General features: G+C 50.2%; 5 protein-coding genes across 5 annotated transcripts, besides 4 other annotated features; 3 read left to right on the top strand and 2 right to left on the bottom strand.

Annotated features, from left to right (window-relative positions):
* Window positions 1-22: 22 nt before the first annotated feature.
* Window positions 23-1,402, top strand: NFIA_037880 (putative mitochondrial DNA replication protein (Yhm2); the record flags this gene model as incomplete). Its single annotated transcript, XM_001266110.1, has 6 exons — window positions 23-101; window positions 188-212; window positions 282-300; window positions 354-450; window positions 519-1,191; window positions 1,348-1,402. The coding sequence occupies 6 exons, from the start codon at window positions 23-25 to the stop codon at window positions 1,400-1,402; spliced, it is 948 nt and encodes a 315-aa protein (XP_001266111.1).
* Window positions 1,285-1,312: a microsatellite.
* A 1,217-nt stretch (window positions 1,403-2,619) lies between the features above and the next one.
* Window positions 2,620-4,227, bottom strand: NFIA_037890 (ubiquinol--cytochrome-c reductase subunit 2; the record flags this gene model as incomplete). The annotated part of the gene is made up of 4 exons (XM_001266111.1): window positions 2,620-2,715; window positions 2,792-3,651; window positions 3,715-3,889; window positions 3,976-4,227. The coding sequence occupies 4 exons, from the start codon at window positions 4,225-4,227 to the stop codon at window positions 2,620-2,622; spliced, it is 1,383 nt and encodes a 460-aa protein (XP_001266112.1).
* Window positions 4,228-4,712: 485 nt separating this feature from the next.
* On the top strand, window positions 4,713-6,862 carry NFIA_037900 (putative DNA directed RNA polymerase III subunit Rpc82; the record flags this gene model as incomplete). The annotated part of the gene is made up of 3 exons (XM_001266112.1): window positions 4,713-4,838; window positions 4,957-5,787; window positions 5,852-6,862. 3 exons carry the CDS (start codon window positions 4,713-4,715, stop codon window positions 6,860-6,862), a joined length of 1,968 nt encoding a protein of 655 aa, XP_001266113.1.
* A 689-nt stretch (window positions 6,863-7,551) lies between these two features.
* Window positions 7,552-9,928, bottom strand: NFIA_037910 (phosphate-sensing transcription factor PHO4; the record flags this gene model as incomplete). The annotated part of the gene is made up of 3 exons (XM_001266113.1): window positions 7,552-8,108; window positions 8,178-9,216; window positions 9,299-9,928. 3 exons carry the CDS (start codon window positions 9,926-9,928, stop codon window positions 7,552-7,554), a joined length of 2,226 nt encoding a protein of 741 aa, XP_001266114.1.
* Window positions 9,929-12,404: 2,476 nt separating this feature from the next.
* Window positions 12,405-12,429: a microsatellite.
* Window positions 12,430-12,495: 66 nt separating this feature from the next.
* Window positions 12,496-12,526: a microsatellite.
* Window positions 12,499-12,522: a microsatellite.
* A 281-nt stretch (window positions 12,527-12,807) lies between the features above and the next one.
* NFIA_037920 (uncharacterized protein) lies at window positions 12,808-15,157 on the top strand (the record flags this gene model as incomplete). Its single annotated transcript, XM_001266114.1, has 3 exons — window positions 12,808-13,549; window positions 13,626-14,060; window positions 14,115-15,157. 3 exons carry the CDS (start codon window positions 12,808-12,810, stop codon window positions 15,155-15,157), a joined length of 2,220 nt encoding a protein of 739 aa, XP_001266115.1.
* Window positions 15,158-15,525: the final 368 nt, after the last annotated feature.

The raw sequence follows: 15,525 nt of genomic DNA on the forward strand, positions 1-15,525 counted from the left end.
CAGTGCTACCCCAAGGTCAGAGATGTCAGCCACTACTGCTGAGAAGGCCTCTACCGGCCATACTCTCGAGAAGAAGCCTGTCAAGTTCAGCAATCTGCTACGTATGTCTCTTCCCCATCATGGTTCATACGCAACACCAGCAGTACCTGCAGTCTATGATCTGATTCTAATTCTATTGGAAATACAGTCGGTGCAGGATTGAACATGTTCGAGTAAGTTTCTCCCATCAGCTCCTCCGTTTAATTAAAAACGACGAGTCGAGGGACTAATGGGCAACGCAGGGTCACCACTCTGGGACAGGTATATCATAATGATTTTCAGAGGTTCGATGTCTCTCGCTTACAATTTTCCAGCCACTGGAAGTGATCAAGACGACCATGGCTGCCAACCGAGGCGACAGCTTCGCCGGCGCTATGGCGCGGATATGGGGTCGTGGCGGGATCCTCGGTTGTAAGTGACCCTTTTGCCCGCGTTCCGATGCTGTGGGGTACAACAACTGATGCGGGATGATCCCACAGATTATCAAGGTCTCATTCCGTGGGCCTGGATTGAGGCCTCCACCAAAGGCGCTGTCCTTTTGTTCGTCGCGTCCGAGGCGGAATTCCGTGCCAAGGTACTTGGTGCCCCCGACTTCCTGGCAGGTATTGCTGGAGGTATGACGGGTGGTGTTGCGCAAGCATATGCGACCATGGGTTTCTGTACCTGCATGAAGACGGTCGAGATCACCAAGCATAAGATGGCTGCTCAGGGTGTCAAGCCCCCGAGTACGTTTGCTACCTTCATGGATATCTACCGTAAGGAAGGTATTCGCGGTATCAACCGCGGTGTGAACGCGGTGGCTATCCGCCAAACCACGAACTGGGGTTCTCGCTTTGGTCTCTCTCGTCTGGCGGAGACCGCTATCCGTAAAGTGACCAACAAGGACGAGAATCAAAAACTGAGCGCCATCGAAAAGGTCATTGCCTCTGGTCTGGGAGGTGGTCTCTCCGCATGGAACCAGCCCATTGAAGTTATCCGGGTCGAGATGCAAAGCAAGAAGGAAGACCCCAACCGGCCCAAGAACCTGACTGTTGGCAAGACCTTCAGATACATCTACGAGACGAACGGTATTAAGGGTCTCTATCGTGGTGTTACTCCTCGTATTGGTCTTGGGATCTGGCAGACCGTCTGCATGGTTGCTCTTGGTGATATGTAAGTTGACCCCAGGTGTTTCTACTTTCCATCCCTTCTGTTGCTCTCTTTCCTTTCTTCCATTCACGCGTTCATTGCGATCTTCATGTGATGCCGAGGAGCGATACCGAGGAGCGATACCGGGCTAACTTGCGGGTCTCCGTTGCACCGAAACAGGGCCAAGGAAGCAGTCGAAAAACTGACAGGCGAGAAAGTCACCGCTAAGCACTAGAGAAGGTTTGAAATACCCTTCTACTATGCAGTATGCACGGTCTGAATCAGATGGCGGAAGAATATATTGTCGGATCACATTTTATTGGCTCTGCGCGGAGTTGATCGGAGGAGCTAACAGCTATAGCTGTTTAGCCTCCGTGCGCACCCGGTCCACCGCTTGTTCTGAAGCTATGTTCAAGTCATTCATAATAACCGATGTAAATAGTAACTGCCCGGGCGCTATAGACCCAGGACGGTCCTCATTAGACTTATCAAGAAATCTATAATAATGGCCCCAATCTGCTGCCATTTTCGAAAGCCTTAATACCAGACTTTAGCTACCTTCGAGCTCATATCCCCTGCTTTCTGGTCTTGGTTGAACTCCAGTTTGGAAGCTGTCTGCTCTTCCAATAAATAGATAGTGAGGGTTTATCGAAAGCGAAAGGACTATCAGTTGTGGGAGTTGTGCAGTTGCGGTAATCGTGATCAAATGCTCTGATGAATATACCTTTGTATAGCAGCGTCTTTCAACAACCATGACAACCAGCCTAGAACATGAACCTCACATGCAGATGAATATGTACAAGGTTATCTTAAGGGGATAAGCTGGCTGATAATTAGTATCCTGTTTGCTTGCCCTAATAGCCATATGCAAACTACGCGGTGTTCATTTACCGGCAAGTTGTCTGGGTTTCCTTTTAGGATATACTTCGGATGAAAGTCCAGGAACCAGAGAAACTCACACTGAAGGACTATTTCGAATTATTCATTTCCTGATTCGGCAACAAGTCTTCTAAAACCTATAGCTATGTAAACCTACGATGGCATGATATCTGTATAGCATCAACGAGAGCTAGGCTCTTGTTATGAAATGACGTTCATCTATCTGTACGGTATTGATGTATAACCAAATCGCCAGACGTCGCGCCTACAACAAATCCATGCTTTGTCAATCACACTGCGGCTGCTCGAAGAGTCACAAAACATGTCTAGAGATTTGAAAAGGATACTGCCCACTTTCTGCAGCCCCCAACATAGGGCATCAGAGGAGGAATATCGGGCATTAAGACGGTCTATAATACTCGGAAGGCACCGAATGGCATAAGATACAATTGTATTACAGTCACACAACTACAGCCACATCACAAAGGAGAATATCTGCGAAGATTGATCTAGACACATAAGAATGGGAAAGGACGCTTTTTCCAAGTCAGTCTAACATGTAATGTTTACACTTTAAACGGTCAGACCGAGGTCCTCGCCGTAAGGAAGCTGGAAGAGGTCTCCAACAGCGGCAACGGAAGCCTTGCCAGAGAGGAAAGACTTGGCGGCCTTGAGAAGGAAGGTGAGTTAGCCAGGTGACTTTGATTCATAGTATGCCGAGAGTAGGAAAAGAGAAAAGACTTACATCCTTGATCTGCGCCTCAGTGACGCTGTCGAAACCCTGGGCAATCTCACCAATCTGGTAAGGCTTGCTGCCGTTGATCAGGGCAGCACCGGTGGCCTCAAGGCCGGTCTCGAGGGTCTGAGCAGACTCGAGAGCGCGGAACTTGGCCAACGCAATGGCCTTCTTGATCTCGTCACCGGCAATCTCACCGGCAGCCGTCTTCTTGAGAACGTCAACCACGTTCTTGCTGGCAGCAGCAACCTGATCGGCCTTTCCAGAGACTGTAATGGTGAAGAGACCGGCGTCAGAGTAGGCGTTATTCTTGGTCGCGACACGGACTTGAGAGAAGCCCTGGGTGGCCTTGGCGAGGAGAGAGAAGCCAGGAGTCCACTTGATGGAAGACTCGCCGCCGAGGAGGGCCGCAAGAACGGAAGCTTCAGGCTTGTAGCCAGAAGTGCCAAAGGTGCTAGAGCCAGGGAAGGCAATCACAACGGCGTTGCCAGACTTGGAAGAGATACGCTGTTCGCCACCGTAGTACTTGGAGGCAGCCTTGGGCTGCACTTTGAACTTGCTAGAGCCGCCAGCGCTGGGGACCTCGGTGAAGAACTCACCAACCCACTTGGACACCTCAGCGGTGGTAGAGCCGCTGCCAACGATGGCGATGTTAGATTTAGCGTAGGCGTCCTTGGCAAACTCGGCGATGGCATCGGCAGAGAGGTACTTTTCGAAAGGGCCACTGGCGGAGGGAGTAATGTTCTCACCCAGACCGCGGTGGAAGGCAAGAGCGTGGGCAGCGTCAACGGCGATGTTCTCAGCATCGGCAGCAAGGGCTTGCTGTCTGTACTTGATGAGGTTGAGGACGAGCTCGTTCAACTCGTGGCCTGAGGTTTCGAGTCAGCCAATATCCCATTGGAGGTAACGACTGACGACTGTCGTCAACATACCTGCAAACTTTGTCTGGAAAGCAGCCTCCGCCAAAAGCTCGGCAAAGTAAGGAAGGTCTTTTGAGAGGAACTTGGCCTTGAGAACGACGTTCTCACGAGAATGTGTCGAGGAAACTTCACCGCCCAGCAGTTCAACCTCCCGAGTGATCCGCAACGCCGACCGTTTGAGTGTAGACTGTCCATTGAAAGCAGAAACCGTCAGAGATCACATCAATTCACGCTGATAAGCTGCAAGGATTGCAAACGAGCTATAAAACCAACCTTGAAGGCGAAGAATTCGAGGGCGTCGGAGAAGCCAGGGAAGGGCTGGTAACGGGAGCCGGCCTTTGCAACCAACGCCAGGGTGCCGGTTGGGCCTGCGACCTCTCTGTTGGCGACCTTCACACCGGCAGACTCAGAGACATCGTACTGGAGGCCGGGAGTCGCAGCAGAGGCCATGCTGCGACGACTGCTGGCGCTGGCAGCAGAGAGCGCACGGGGCGCATTTCGGCTGAGGGTAGACCGCGACAGCATTATCGCATGTGCGTATTATCGAACGAGGAGGAGAGGAGACGTAGGAAGCCGGAAGGCTTAACAGCAATTGGTGAGGTTGAGAGGGGGGGAGAGCACAAGAAGGCTGGCTGTCTGTCGATGGACGGGTTGGAAACGATGTCTGAAAAGCTTCAAGATGCCGGCGTCTTGATTACTCGCTTGCTGATTGGCCGAAATGACGAGTGCGGGCGGAACCGGCTTTTCCATCGCCCTCCGTGTCAGGTGAGATCAGGTGATATTAATGCACGTGATTTTTTTGGCATGCGATAAGAGAAAAGTAGCAGAACGATGCAGATGATTCAATAGAGACCCATGAGCTCTTGAAGCAGGTTCTTATTTCAGATTCGAACTCTTTATTACTTCTTATAATTCTTTTATGCTATTTATCCGGCCATGTCGATTTATTCCTCCTGAAAACTTGAAAGTTGCCAGCTTCACTTGGAAGCTTGAAAAATGACCTCACAAGTATGCGGCAGGCAACTGAGCTCGACCAGTCAATTCATTGCGCGTCAGCTGCTAATTTGGACCTTGTACAGTTTGCTGCGGAGCTATGCGAGCTTCTTGTAGAAGAGAACTTTGGGGAGCTGTTTGGGGTACGTTTGCGCCCCATGACATGTTGGCTTGAGATTATGACTGAAGCACTTGGGCGGGGGTTGGTTGGATATACCATTAAATGACCTGATGGGCTGATCTCTTTCCTTCTGAAATCAGCGGATCTTCGCAACACTTTCGCGCTATGATCGCCTCAACCTGCCTCGCCTTAAGGCTTACTCCGAACTTCCCAATCGACAGCTTCTCCCCGCACTCGCTGCTATGATTCAGCAGCATCTTGTCTACCATTACACATCCTACGATGATGGCGTTACGTATTACGAAGCCAATATGCAGTCTGCATACTACCTCGTCCGTTCTGGAAAAATCCTGGAGTTTGTGGAGGAACGACTGGGCAAGTATGCGGCGACCGTCCTGTCGACCATCATGAATCTCGGACATGCACAAGTGAGCTACCTGGAGACTTTGCCGGAATTGACATCCGAGGCGGTCAAGGCCAACGGCGTTTCTGAAGAGCATGGCGAACATGAGGAAGGCGAAGAACAGTCGAATGGACTCAATGGCGAACACTCCAATGAACAGCCTGAGCTTCTTCACCCGACATTGAAAGCCCTAGCTGCCCATGGTTATATCATCCGTGTTAGGGAGGCACAATTCCAGAGCCATGCAGACAACATCCTCGACGCAGAACGAGTCATAAGGTCTAAACCAGAAATGAAGGCATTGAAGGGCAAGAGGCTAGAAGAGGCAGTCATAGAAGGAACGCTCGGATTGCTCAAGGAGAGAACGGACGGGGACCTGACCCGCGGTCTAATTGTCCACGGGGTTCCCAGAGGCGCCAAGCGCAAATACAGTTCTCGGAGGGCTGACGAGCCCAACAAAAAACCCCGAACTGATTTTGCCAGCGTCGATGAAATTGATGAGCAGGATGAGGAAGAGGAGAACGAATGGTTGGATGATGAAATGGGCTACGATACCACTCCAATGGAGGTGAGTGCACGAATGATATGCCACCGTATCTGAACGGGAGAGTTAATGAAGCTGTGACACTCAGTCTGGGTTGGTTGTCCGAGTCAATTATAATAAGCTCGATGTCGCACTACGAAATCGCCGCTTTATAGAGTTAGCTGAGCAGGGTGTGTCGCCAGAAACAGCCGAAGTATATGAATGCTTACTTCGACGCATTGAGTACCAGACCCATCAGTGCCGAGACACTGCCGAGATACCTCGCGAAGGAGAAGAGGGAGAGCAGTACTCTGTGCCGATAGCACTCAGTGCATTAGCTGAAGACGTCGATCCACGGCTTGACCTTTCTAGTTCTACGGGTCCGATGGATACCTCGCAGCCAGATGGCAGGCGTGGGAAACGGCCCTTGGAAAGTGATGTTGATGGAACAAATCACGAAGGGGCGAATGGACTGTCTTCTGGCGGTAATCGTACTTTTGAGATCGATCAACACCTTTCTCTTTTGGCGCAGCCACCACACAACCTCACGTCCAAACGCATGGTGTCGGGCCTCATCACGTGGACAGTAGAGTTCCGTCATCTGGCGCGAAAGCTCCGGCACCTCGAACTGGAGCGGATGATCGAGGCTCGGTACGGCGATGTTGCGTTGCGGGTGGTCCGAGTTCTCCATGCCAAGGGCAAGCTAGACGAGAAGCGACTCCAAGAAATCAGTCTGCTTCCCTTCAAGGACCTGCGGCAGGTCCTTGCGAGCATGCAAGCAGGCGGATTCGTGGACCTGCAAGAAGTACCACGGGACGCTCAGCGCCAGCCATCGCGCACAATCTACCTCTGGTACTACGACCCTGACCGCATCTGCAATAGTGTGCTGCAGGACACGTACAAGGCCATGTCACGGTGTCTGCAGCGTCTGAGGTTCGAGCGTAGCCGGATAAAGGATTTCTTGGAGAAGACCGAGCGAAGTGACGTCAAGGGCAACGAGCAGCGGTTTCTATCTGAACCCGAATTGGTGCTTCTAGAGCAGTGGAGGGCCAAAGAGGCGTTGTTATTAGGCGAGGTGGCGCGGCTGGATGAGATGGTTGCTGTGATGCGAGACTATTAAGCTGGGTTAAATGATTCCCACGAGACATGAACGGAAAAAGTCATTTGCAGAACATGTCACTTGCATAGCGGATAGAATCATTCTACGTTCAAATCCATTGTAGAGTCGCCTGTCCCGCTGAGGGCATCAGAGGGATGGAGAGTGGAATCAGAACACCAACTACGTTAAAAAAGCTGACGTTACCACCACCGCGCATACATTTCCTTCAGATAGATATACTCCAATGGCTTGAACTGTTTGTTGGATTACCCACTTCGATTGAAGTAGGAATACAGAAGAGAACACGAGTCTAGGTACATAAAAGGAAGCAAAGGGACAAACTAGATCTACAGTCGTAAAATGATGGAATGGCATGGCTGACCGAAAGTCAGCGCAAAGAGAGGTAGCACATGTAAAAGTGCCTATGAAGAAGAGCAAATAAACCACACCCGACAAACATACAAAGACAAATGCCACACCAGATGACAAAAGATAACGCCCATCCGTGGTCGACGGATGTTGAACTCCAGGTAGTGTCACTATACAGGTGGTCGTACTGGTCAACCAATTATTTTGTTCCCTCCTGGCATGTCTAAGCCTATTGTGTTGCTAACAGATTTGCTCCGTAACCCATCATACCGCGTGACCATGCTCCCAGCCGCTGGTAGGGAGAATGTAAAATTTCTGTGGCGATCAAGTCCCATGCATGATTATGTCGAGCCAGTAGCTTCCGTGCTAGTAACAGCGGCCTCTGCCGTACTAGAGCCCTGTGTGCCGTTCGAGCTCTTCGAGTTCCCGTCTTCCGGTGAGGATACCGTGGCCGCTTTGCAGCCTTCATCCTTCGCGGCTCCATTCTCTCCTATTCGAGCCTCAGCAGCGACCAGCTTTCCTTTCGTTTCTTCCAATTCCTGTTTCAAGGCCTTGATATAGTCAATAGCCAGTTCCACGGTACTGGCTTTGCTGATTGTTTGTGCCCCGGCTTTCTCTTTCTCCTTTTCTTTGTCATTTTTGGCATGACTGGCCACATTCTCTTTGGCGTGCTTCATCTGAATGAACGCGGATGGGATCAGAGACTCGATTTCCTTGAGGGCGTTGTTGATTCGGTTTCTGCGGCCCTGCTCTGCGAGCTTGTGATTCGTTCTCTTTGAGCTGAGATTCTCAGCCAAGGTTTCGGGATATGAGACACCAGGCAGTAGCGTTCCGTCCAGAATATGCTGATAGTTAGATTTGGACGCCAAGTACAGAGCCGAGGTTTCGCTTGAAATGCCTGCAAGGATACGTGATTCTGGTTAGTGCCGATCATCGGAACAATAGCAGGGTAGATGACATTGCTTACCTTCGCCATGCACCAAGGGCTGAATGCTAGGACTGATCTTGGGTCGCAAATTAGGACTGGCGTGCGTCGAGCTCAGGCTCTGCCGTTTCCTCCCCATCGGACCAAGCTTAGGCGTGTCCGACTTCTTCGCGATCGGTCCGCTGGGTGAAGGCATGGCCACCGTGCGTGGGCTCGGCGCAATGGACCCAGGATTCCGATCCATAACTGGTGCTGACTTGGGTTCCAACGACGGTGTGATACTCGCTGATGTAACTGGTGTAGCCGAGCCTGACTTCATGGCGGTATCAATGCGTGCGACCTGAGGTCGAGAGAGTTTTGATGACGGGTTGGCAGCTTCCGGGAGCATAACATCCTCCATGACGTCGTCATAAGATTCTGTGGGTATGAGCCTTGCTTGGCCATTGAATTGACCCGTTGGATTCTCGGCGGGCTGCGGCCGTTGAAGACGCATCAACATTGCTGGGGTTGCCGGAGTGCTCGTTTGCGACTGGTCGGCTTGTGGCACTATGGCGGGGGACTTTCGCGCAGTGGGCAGGGCAGGCGGCGGCATCAATGGTTCCGAAAGGGGTTCCGGCGATACAGAATCTTGGTCGGAGCTCTCATTGCTGCTCTGGCGAAGCCCACTCACACCGTGAGGCAGTATTTTGGAGACTCCTTGATCTTGGCTGAGACCATTGAGAACTTCGTCGGAGTTGAGATTCAGCATTGACTTCTTTCGTGTCTGTGGGCGCACAGATGGCGATTGTTGTTTCTTGGCGCGTGAGGAAAACGATTTAGTGGTCGATGGCCGGCGACGATGTTTCCTCATCAAGCCAGGGGAGGAAGGCGCAGAAGAGCCGGGGATAGCGTCGGCAGGAGAGTGCAGAAAACCGACCTCGGATACCGACTGGAACGGATAGCCATTGCCATTGGAGTTCTGGGCCTCAAGAGCTGGAGATGTGAGGGGGGTAAAATACTCCCCGGGAATTGTGTACTCGGGCAGTCGAAATTGAGTTTCTAAAGGTGTCATGGCGGGAGAGACGAGAGGTGTGTAGAGTGCCTGTGTCAATGCGGGTGCATGCATTAGCCTGTGCGCTCCCATCACAATGAGAGCAGGACGCCCCGGGAGGGTTTAGTCTCACCTGCTCTTCGTTTATGTGAGGGTATCGGTCGTACAATTCGCGGTTCTCATCCACCTGGGCCGGATATCGTGCCGCATTACCCTGAAGCTCAATACTGTTCGGAGTAGGGGGAATGATCGCCTGGCCGTGGGGAATGTAGGGTTGCGAGGTGGTAGGCAGTCCATGATGGGATTGTTGCTGCAGCTGCTTCTGCGGCGGTTGTTGAGGATGATGGTACATCTGAGGTTGTGCAAGTTCCTGGTTGTAGAAGGCTGGGGTTACAGGAGCACTGGTGTAGGACGAGGAAATTTGACCTTGAGGTTGAGATTGCTGGTTGTGGTTGGAAAGGTCAAACGAGAAATCCCCCATGATGCGATTGTTGTAGGATGAAGACGGGTGAGCGCTGGGAAGGGAGTCTGTGTCCATGCGGACCAGTTGTTCCTGCTCAGCAGTGGTCGTAGGCATCATCGACACCGAGGCGGGGAGAGAACGAGGAGGCTGTAGCTGTCGCTCGCCTGGTCCGTGCCCCTCCAGATCGGGGAAATGCATTCCAAACTCTAGAAAATTAGTGAATTCATCTTCACCAGAGGCAGCCATGAGCGATTGTTCCTGAAGGGACCCCGGCCATGCCATCGAGTTGTCCTGGTCCATGATGGCTTGGTACGGGCAGGTGCAGAAGAAGCGATCGTGATCTAATTCGGTTGCTTTCGCTTTGAGTCTTTCCCAGCTCGAATTCTTTCTCTTCTATGTTGGAAACTGCAGAATATGGACGATGAGGTCAAACAACGCTGAATGGTGACTTGACCTTCACTGAGGAAAAAGAGTGAGGAGAGCCTCGGATTGCAATGTAGTGGTAAGGAAAGCGGGACAAAATGCACAGTGGAGGAAGTACTCTGCTCTGGCGAACGGCCGGTCGGAGATTGACAAGGCTGTCAAGTTTTCAACAGAACAAATTGGTGTGCATGACGGTAGAGTCGTAGATAGATCATGGGTAGAGTGATGAAAGAGAAACTGATCAGGTCGACAAATTGCAAGAGGATGAGAGCGAGGAGGAGATGTGGTGGTGGGGGTGTGGAAAAAGAAGTCTGACTGCTATTAGGAACCAAGTACTACTAAAGCGTCCGCATCTCGTAAAGAAAAGAGTGGAAGAGCGATCGGCTAAAAGGTACGAAAAAGAGATGGAGCCGAATTTACTATGGGTAGCGGAGTACTACTAGCATAATAATGGTTCTGCTCAGCTGCTCGGGATCTCTATAAAGTCAAATGATTCAATTAAGATGGATTTGGTAATGTTCAAGAAAAAAGTAGAAAACGGAAACAAGAGAAAAATAACACTACACAGAAATAATAATGACAATAGTAATACCATTATTTTTTCATCCTGACACGGAAGAGAAAGAGTATATTAAAAGCCCAAGAGGATGAACAAGAGGACAAGCTAAGGCAAGTAGCTAACTAGGTACTCCTGTCTTATTATTAGTCGGATATAAGCGAAATAAAAAGTACGAAGCAGTAAGAAAGTACTCGGATAGGTTCTTACTAGGGGAGGTGACCTGCAAGCCATTTTACTACTATGTACCTGGTTTTGCGATTCTAGAACTGAAGCCAAATACCCTTCCGCACGTTAAGTATCCACAGAGTAACATGAATATTGCCAATTTACTATGGAGAAACTCTGCGTCAAGGGCAGAGAAATGACGAAGGAAAAAAAAAAGAAAAGAAACTGGTCAACCATCAAGAAATCAGGATATTCTCCGCTGATTAAGCTCCAGCCACGAGGAGAAAACTTATTAGGATGAGGATGGGTTTATCATAATAAAAGGTGCCGATTTTATCAGAGGGCTGCTGGTAAGTCAGATCCAGATGAAGATTCTACTTTGGCCTTGACCCATGGGACATATTTAATGATATACCGAGTATACTTCCTGTTTTTCTCCGTAAACTTCCAGCCTTCCCTCATACCGAAAAGTTGATCCATGTTTCCCCAATCGGCGTCTTCTCGGGGGGCTTCAATGAGTGGCAAGCCTGAGTATGATTTTCTTCCCGAACAACATCATGTTAATGGAGCATTAGCACCTTTTTTTGATATTCCTGTACTTCACAGAGGAACAACATGCTTATTACTTGCTGAACTCCTTGACTATCACCAGACTTACCTATCAGGTTCGCTCGCCCCCATGACTCCCTTTGGAGAAGCCCAGAACATGGATCCATGGATCCAGATTCTGCTCTGGTGTTATGTAGTGGTGTTATCAGTTATCACATATCCCCTCTGGGACTAAACCTAATCTGTGAATTGCCTTTCCTAAACAAGCATAGCCTCAGCTCTTCTTTCCTCGCCAGATTTTAAAAGCGGCAGGTGCGCTTGTGGATTATTCTCTAGACGATCTAGGCAGTTTGCTCAAGGTGGCCTGTGCAAGTCAGACTACCACTTGACTACCAACTGCAATAATAAAAACAATTATAATATGAATGATTGGGTGTCCATGCACCTGATCATACAAAAAAAGGTCGTATCTCTATGTCAAGGTAAACCGGGGCAGGTCTACTTGAATCCTTTGTATTCTTATTCCTCGGAACAATCAGGCTACCAGGGCCCATCACGACTCAAACAAAATCACATTAACGGGGCAGTTTTCAGTTCTACTGCGCGACTACCTTGAGCTATTTCGTTAAGACGAATGAAGCCTCCGAAGCTACCAGTAGAATTTTAGTAGTTTTCACTAAGGGTGACCGGGCTACCTACCGAATCTCTCCTAGGTTAGTATCTAGATCGCTGATCATTATGCAAGATCCTCAATGCTAAGTATTAGAAGGCTTCATATCCCCCTGTACCTCTCCGTAGCGCGAGGTGGCAGATACGTATCGTTTTCCTTGGGCTACAAGCCTCTATCTATCTGAAGATGCTGAAGTACTGAGTAAAGAATTATGGCGTGACTCAAGGACTGGTCACTTGATCACCTGATCACTGTTTCTATGATCCGTTGCTAAATAATAACCAATACTTGAGAATCACCCAACTTGAAGCTATCATTTCTGCTGCAGAGTATGAGAAAACTTAAGGTACATTGCTGCCATTCCTACGATGGAGGAGTCACGTGGATTACATAACCATCCAAAGCTGGTCAACTAACTAACTAGTTAACTAACTATGGAGTAAAGTGCTTACAAAGTCACTCCAGCCAAATTGCGGGGTAGTTAACTGTTAGGCTAAGATGATAACATGACATGACATGACATGACATGGCACAATGGTCATCAACCTCGTCCGCGTCAGAAGGTATTCGGACAGCCAGACAGCTGCATACCTCCGTCCTTACCGCTTCCTTCCTTAGGTATTACCCTATCTAAGGTATTTCTCTACGTACCTAAGAATTTCAACAATCAATCACCCTGAGAATGAGCTCATCTCTTTGGAGCCTCCACCTCCCCCAGTAGCAGCAAAAGCCCCCCCCCATACCATGTTCCATCATCCCCTTTGAAGGGGACCGAGCATTTCTACCAGTATAATCACCAAGTCTCCACTAATCATGAGACCACCTGTGCCTGAGGTCTCCATGCCTCGATCCCGCAAGTCTTCCATCGAACAGCCGTGGACCGATCCCCGCAGTACCGCCCCTGCCACCTTTTTCCTGGCCCGCAGTCATACATCCCACTCGGAGGAGCTCTCGCTCGAAGATTCCAATGTCTCGAAAGAGTATATGTATGGAGTCCAGAGTCTTGCGGACTCTGTTCAAGAGGCCAGCATATCCTCATCTCAGAACATATTCGATCGATCCACTAGCGATAGGCTCTCTTCCGGCTCAGCTGTAGCGGATTTACGGCCTGATATCAGTCTCGACGTGAATGAGAACGGCAGTGAGGATGAGAATGGCATGGATGCGCCAGCACTCGGCCGTCGTAGATCTACCATCAGGCAGTTCGACTCCCTTCGGACAGAGGTCTCTTTGCAGCCGCCGTCAGATCGTGCTTCATCCCGTCCACTAACCCCGCACAACCCCGACGAACCTTCCTCTCTTCCCAGCAGCCCGAAGTCTGTGTCTAATCAATCCATGAAGCACCTCGACGACATTTCCATCACAGACGATCTCAGCAGCCACGCGGTGGGCTCCGAGGATGAGGGCAATGATGCTCGTGAAGCGCCGAATTCGGCTGGATTCGACAGTACATCCCAGCTAATCATGCCTAGCATCAGGATGCCTAGTCGGAGACCATTCACAGATCGGGGAAAGACTATGGGCCGCTTCAAAGTGCTCATAGCTGGCGCTTGCGGTAAGTGAAAGTCGCCTCGCCTTCTGGAAAAGTGAGATCCGGAGTATTGGCTGAGTTGCATCTGACGTACGAGTAGGGTCCGGGAAAACCTCCCTCATCAAATCTATAGTACAGGCTTGTGAAGATATCGTGCATGTCGACCCCTTCCCCTCACCGTCTCCTTCAAACCTGTCAGCTCGCGCGCAGCCCCCAACTACAGCAGCGGTGATCTCGGAAATCTACGCTAGCACCAAACCATACCCTCCGTGGTGGTCAGATCTGGAGGATTCTCGCGTTCTGCGGAGGAGAAAGAGCAGTGGCGATATTGTTCTTGAACGAAATCTATGCTTCGTCGATACTGCGGGCAACGGCTTGAGTAGAGTTGGACAAACTGATGCTATTATTCATCACATTCAGCAACAGCTCCTGCGGGCCACGACGGCCGTGAATTCCTCTAACACCGATTTCGAAAATCTACTCGCTGGCAACGGCGGAGCACAAGTAGACGCTGTTCTCTACCTGATCTCGGAGAGTAAGTGGTCTACATCAAGCTACCTCCATTGCTACAATCGTGCTGACCTTCCAGATACACTTGCCGCGGATATTGAGTGCATCAGGAAGCTCTGCGTCTGGACAAATGTTATTCCCCTTATATCCAAGTCAGATCTACTGACTCCGGACCAAATTGCGACTCTCAAATCGTCTTTTCACGCGAAAGCCCAGATGGCGTCCATAAAACCCTTCCATTTTTGGGATGCAACTTCCGCGGCGGCAGACGGATTCTCGAGTCACTCACCATTCGCCGTCTCATCCGCGAAAGTAGATGACGAAGACGTCATGGATGCTAGCATATTGATGAGCCCAGACTATGTGCAGCCTCTGGCACCCTCCGAACTCTCGCTACTTGTACAAAGGTTGTTCGATCTCGACAACATGGCATGGATCCGACATTCTGCTGCTAAGAAGCTTGTTCAGAGACAACATGACCAAGGACAGCAATGGGAGGTCTCACGGCACAGCACCAACCCTTTTGACGGCCAGAGTACTGTATCCAGATGTACCTCCTCAATCTTCTCTGCTAGTTATCTCGAGGGTATCACGTCTCCGCCTAGCGGACGCTTCCCCAGCTATACCATGGCCCGAATATCGGATTATACACAACGTGAGGAGAAGATGGCCCGCGTACAGTTGGCCAAGTGGGCCTCGGACTTGCAGCGAAGCCTTCAAAATGAACGAGAAAGATATGCGGCCTTGGCCAGAGGAGAAAGGGCCGTCTGGCTCACCGAAAGGCTCGGGGAGTGTGTTGTGGATGGCTCACTGGTGCCGATTACAAAAACCCCCGGATTTTGTGGACTTCGCCTTCCTATGGATAACGCAGGCGGTCGCCTGTTCGTCCGCACTCAAGATGGCAAAAAGATGGAATATCGAGTTACCAGTATAAGTACGCATGATCCCTTGGGTATTGTGTGGTGGTCCGACGACCTCAAACAACGAGGGTGGGCGATTGTCCAGATCGTTGGGAGCCTCGGTGTAGTGGGAGGGCTTGCCTTCTTGCTTGCGAAAACCTGGGGACTATCATCACGCAGTCTGTCTGAGTGGCGCTTTGACTGTTGCAGCATCTGCAATTAAAGCTGGCTGGAAAGGACATCCAGTACTTCATGACGTTCGAAACAATCTGACCGACAATAACGATGCAAAGGACGATTGATCCAAACGATTCCTTTTTCACTTATCCATTTCCGTAATTCGGCGTCAGATTCTGTTTTCATGTCCTTTGTTGATGGTCGCTGGTCTTCATCAACCAATTTCTTCTTCTTTGGCATCTCTATTCAATATACATATACATGGATGTATGGGAAGCAAATCTCGGTGTTTTGGGGTGTCTAGGTCGTCAGTTCTTCTAACGCATTTCACCTTGCCAGTCCAAACTTCATATCCACTGTATTCTGTGGTGCTACATATCCTCTCATCTACTCCCGGAAGACGTATGTACCATC

The sequence above is a fragment of the Aspergillus fischeri genome, genomic scaffold (genome assembly GCF_000149645.3).
Source record: "Aspergillus fischeri NRRL 181 1099437636247 genomic scaffold, whole genome shotgun sequence".
Taxonomy (NCBI): Eukaryota; Fungi; Ascomycota; class Eurotiomycetes; order Eurotiales; family Aspergillaceae; genus Aspergillus; species Aspergillus fischeri.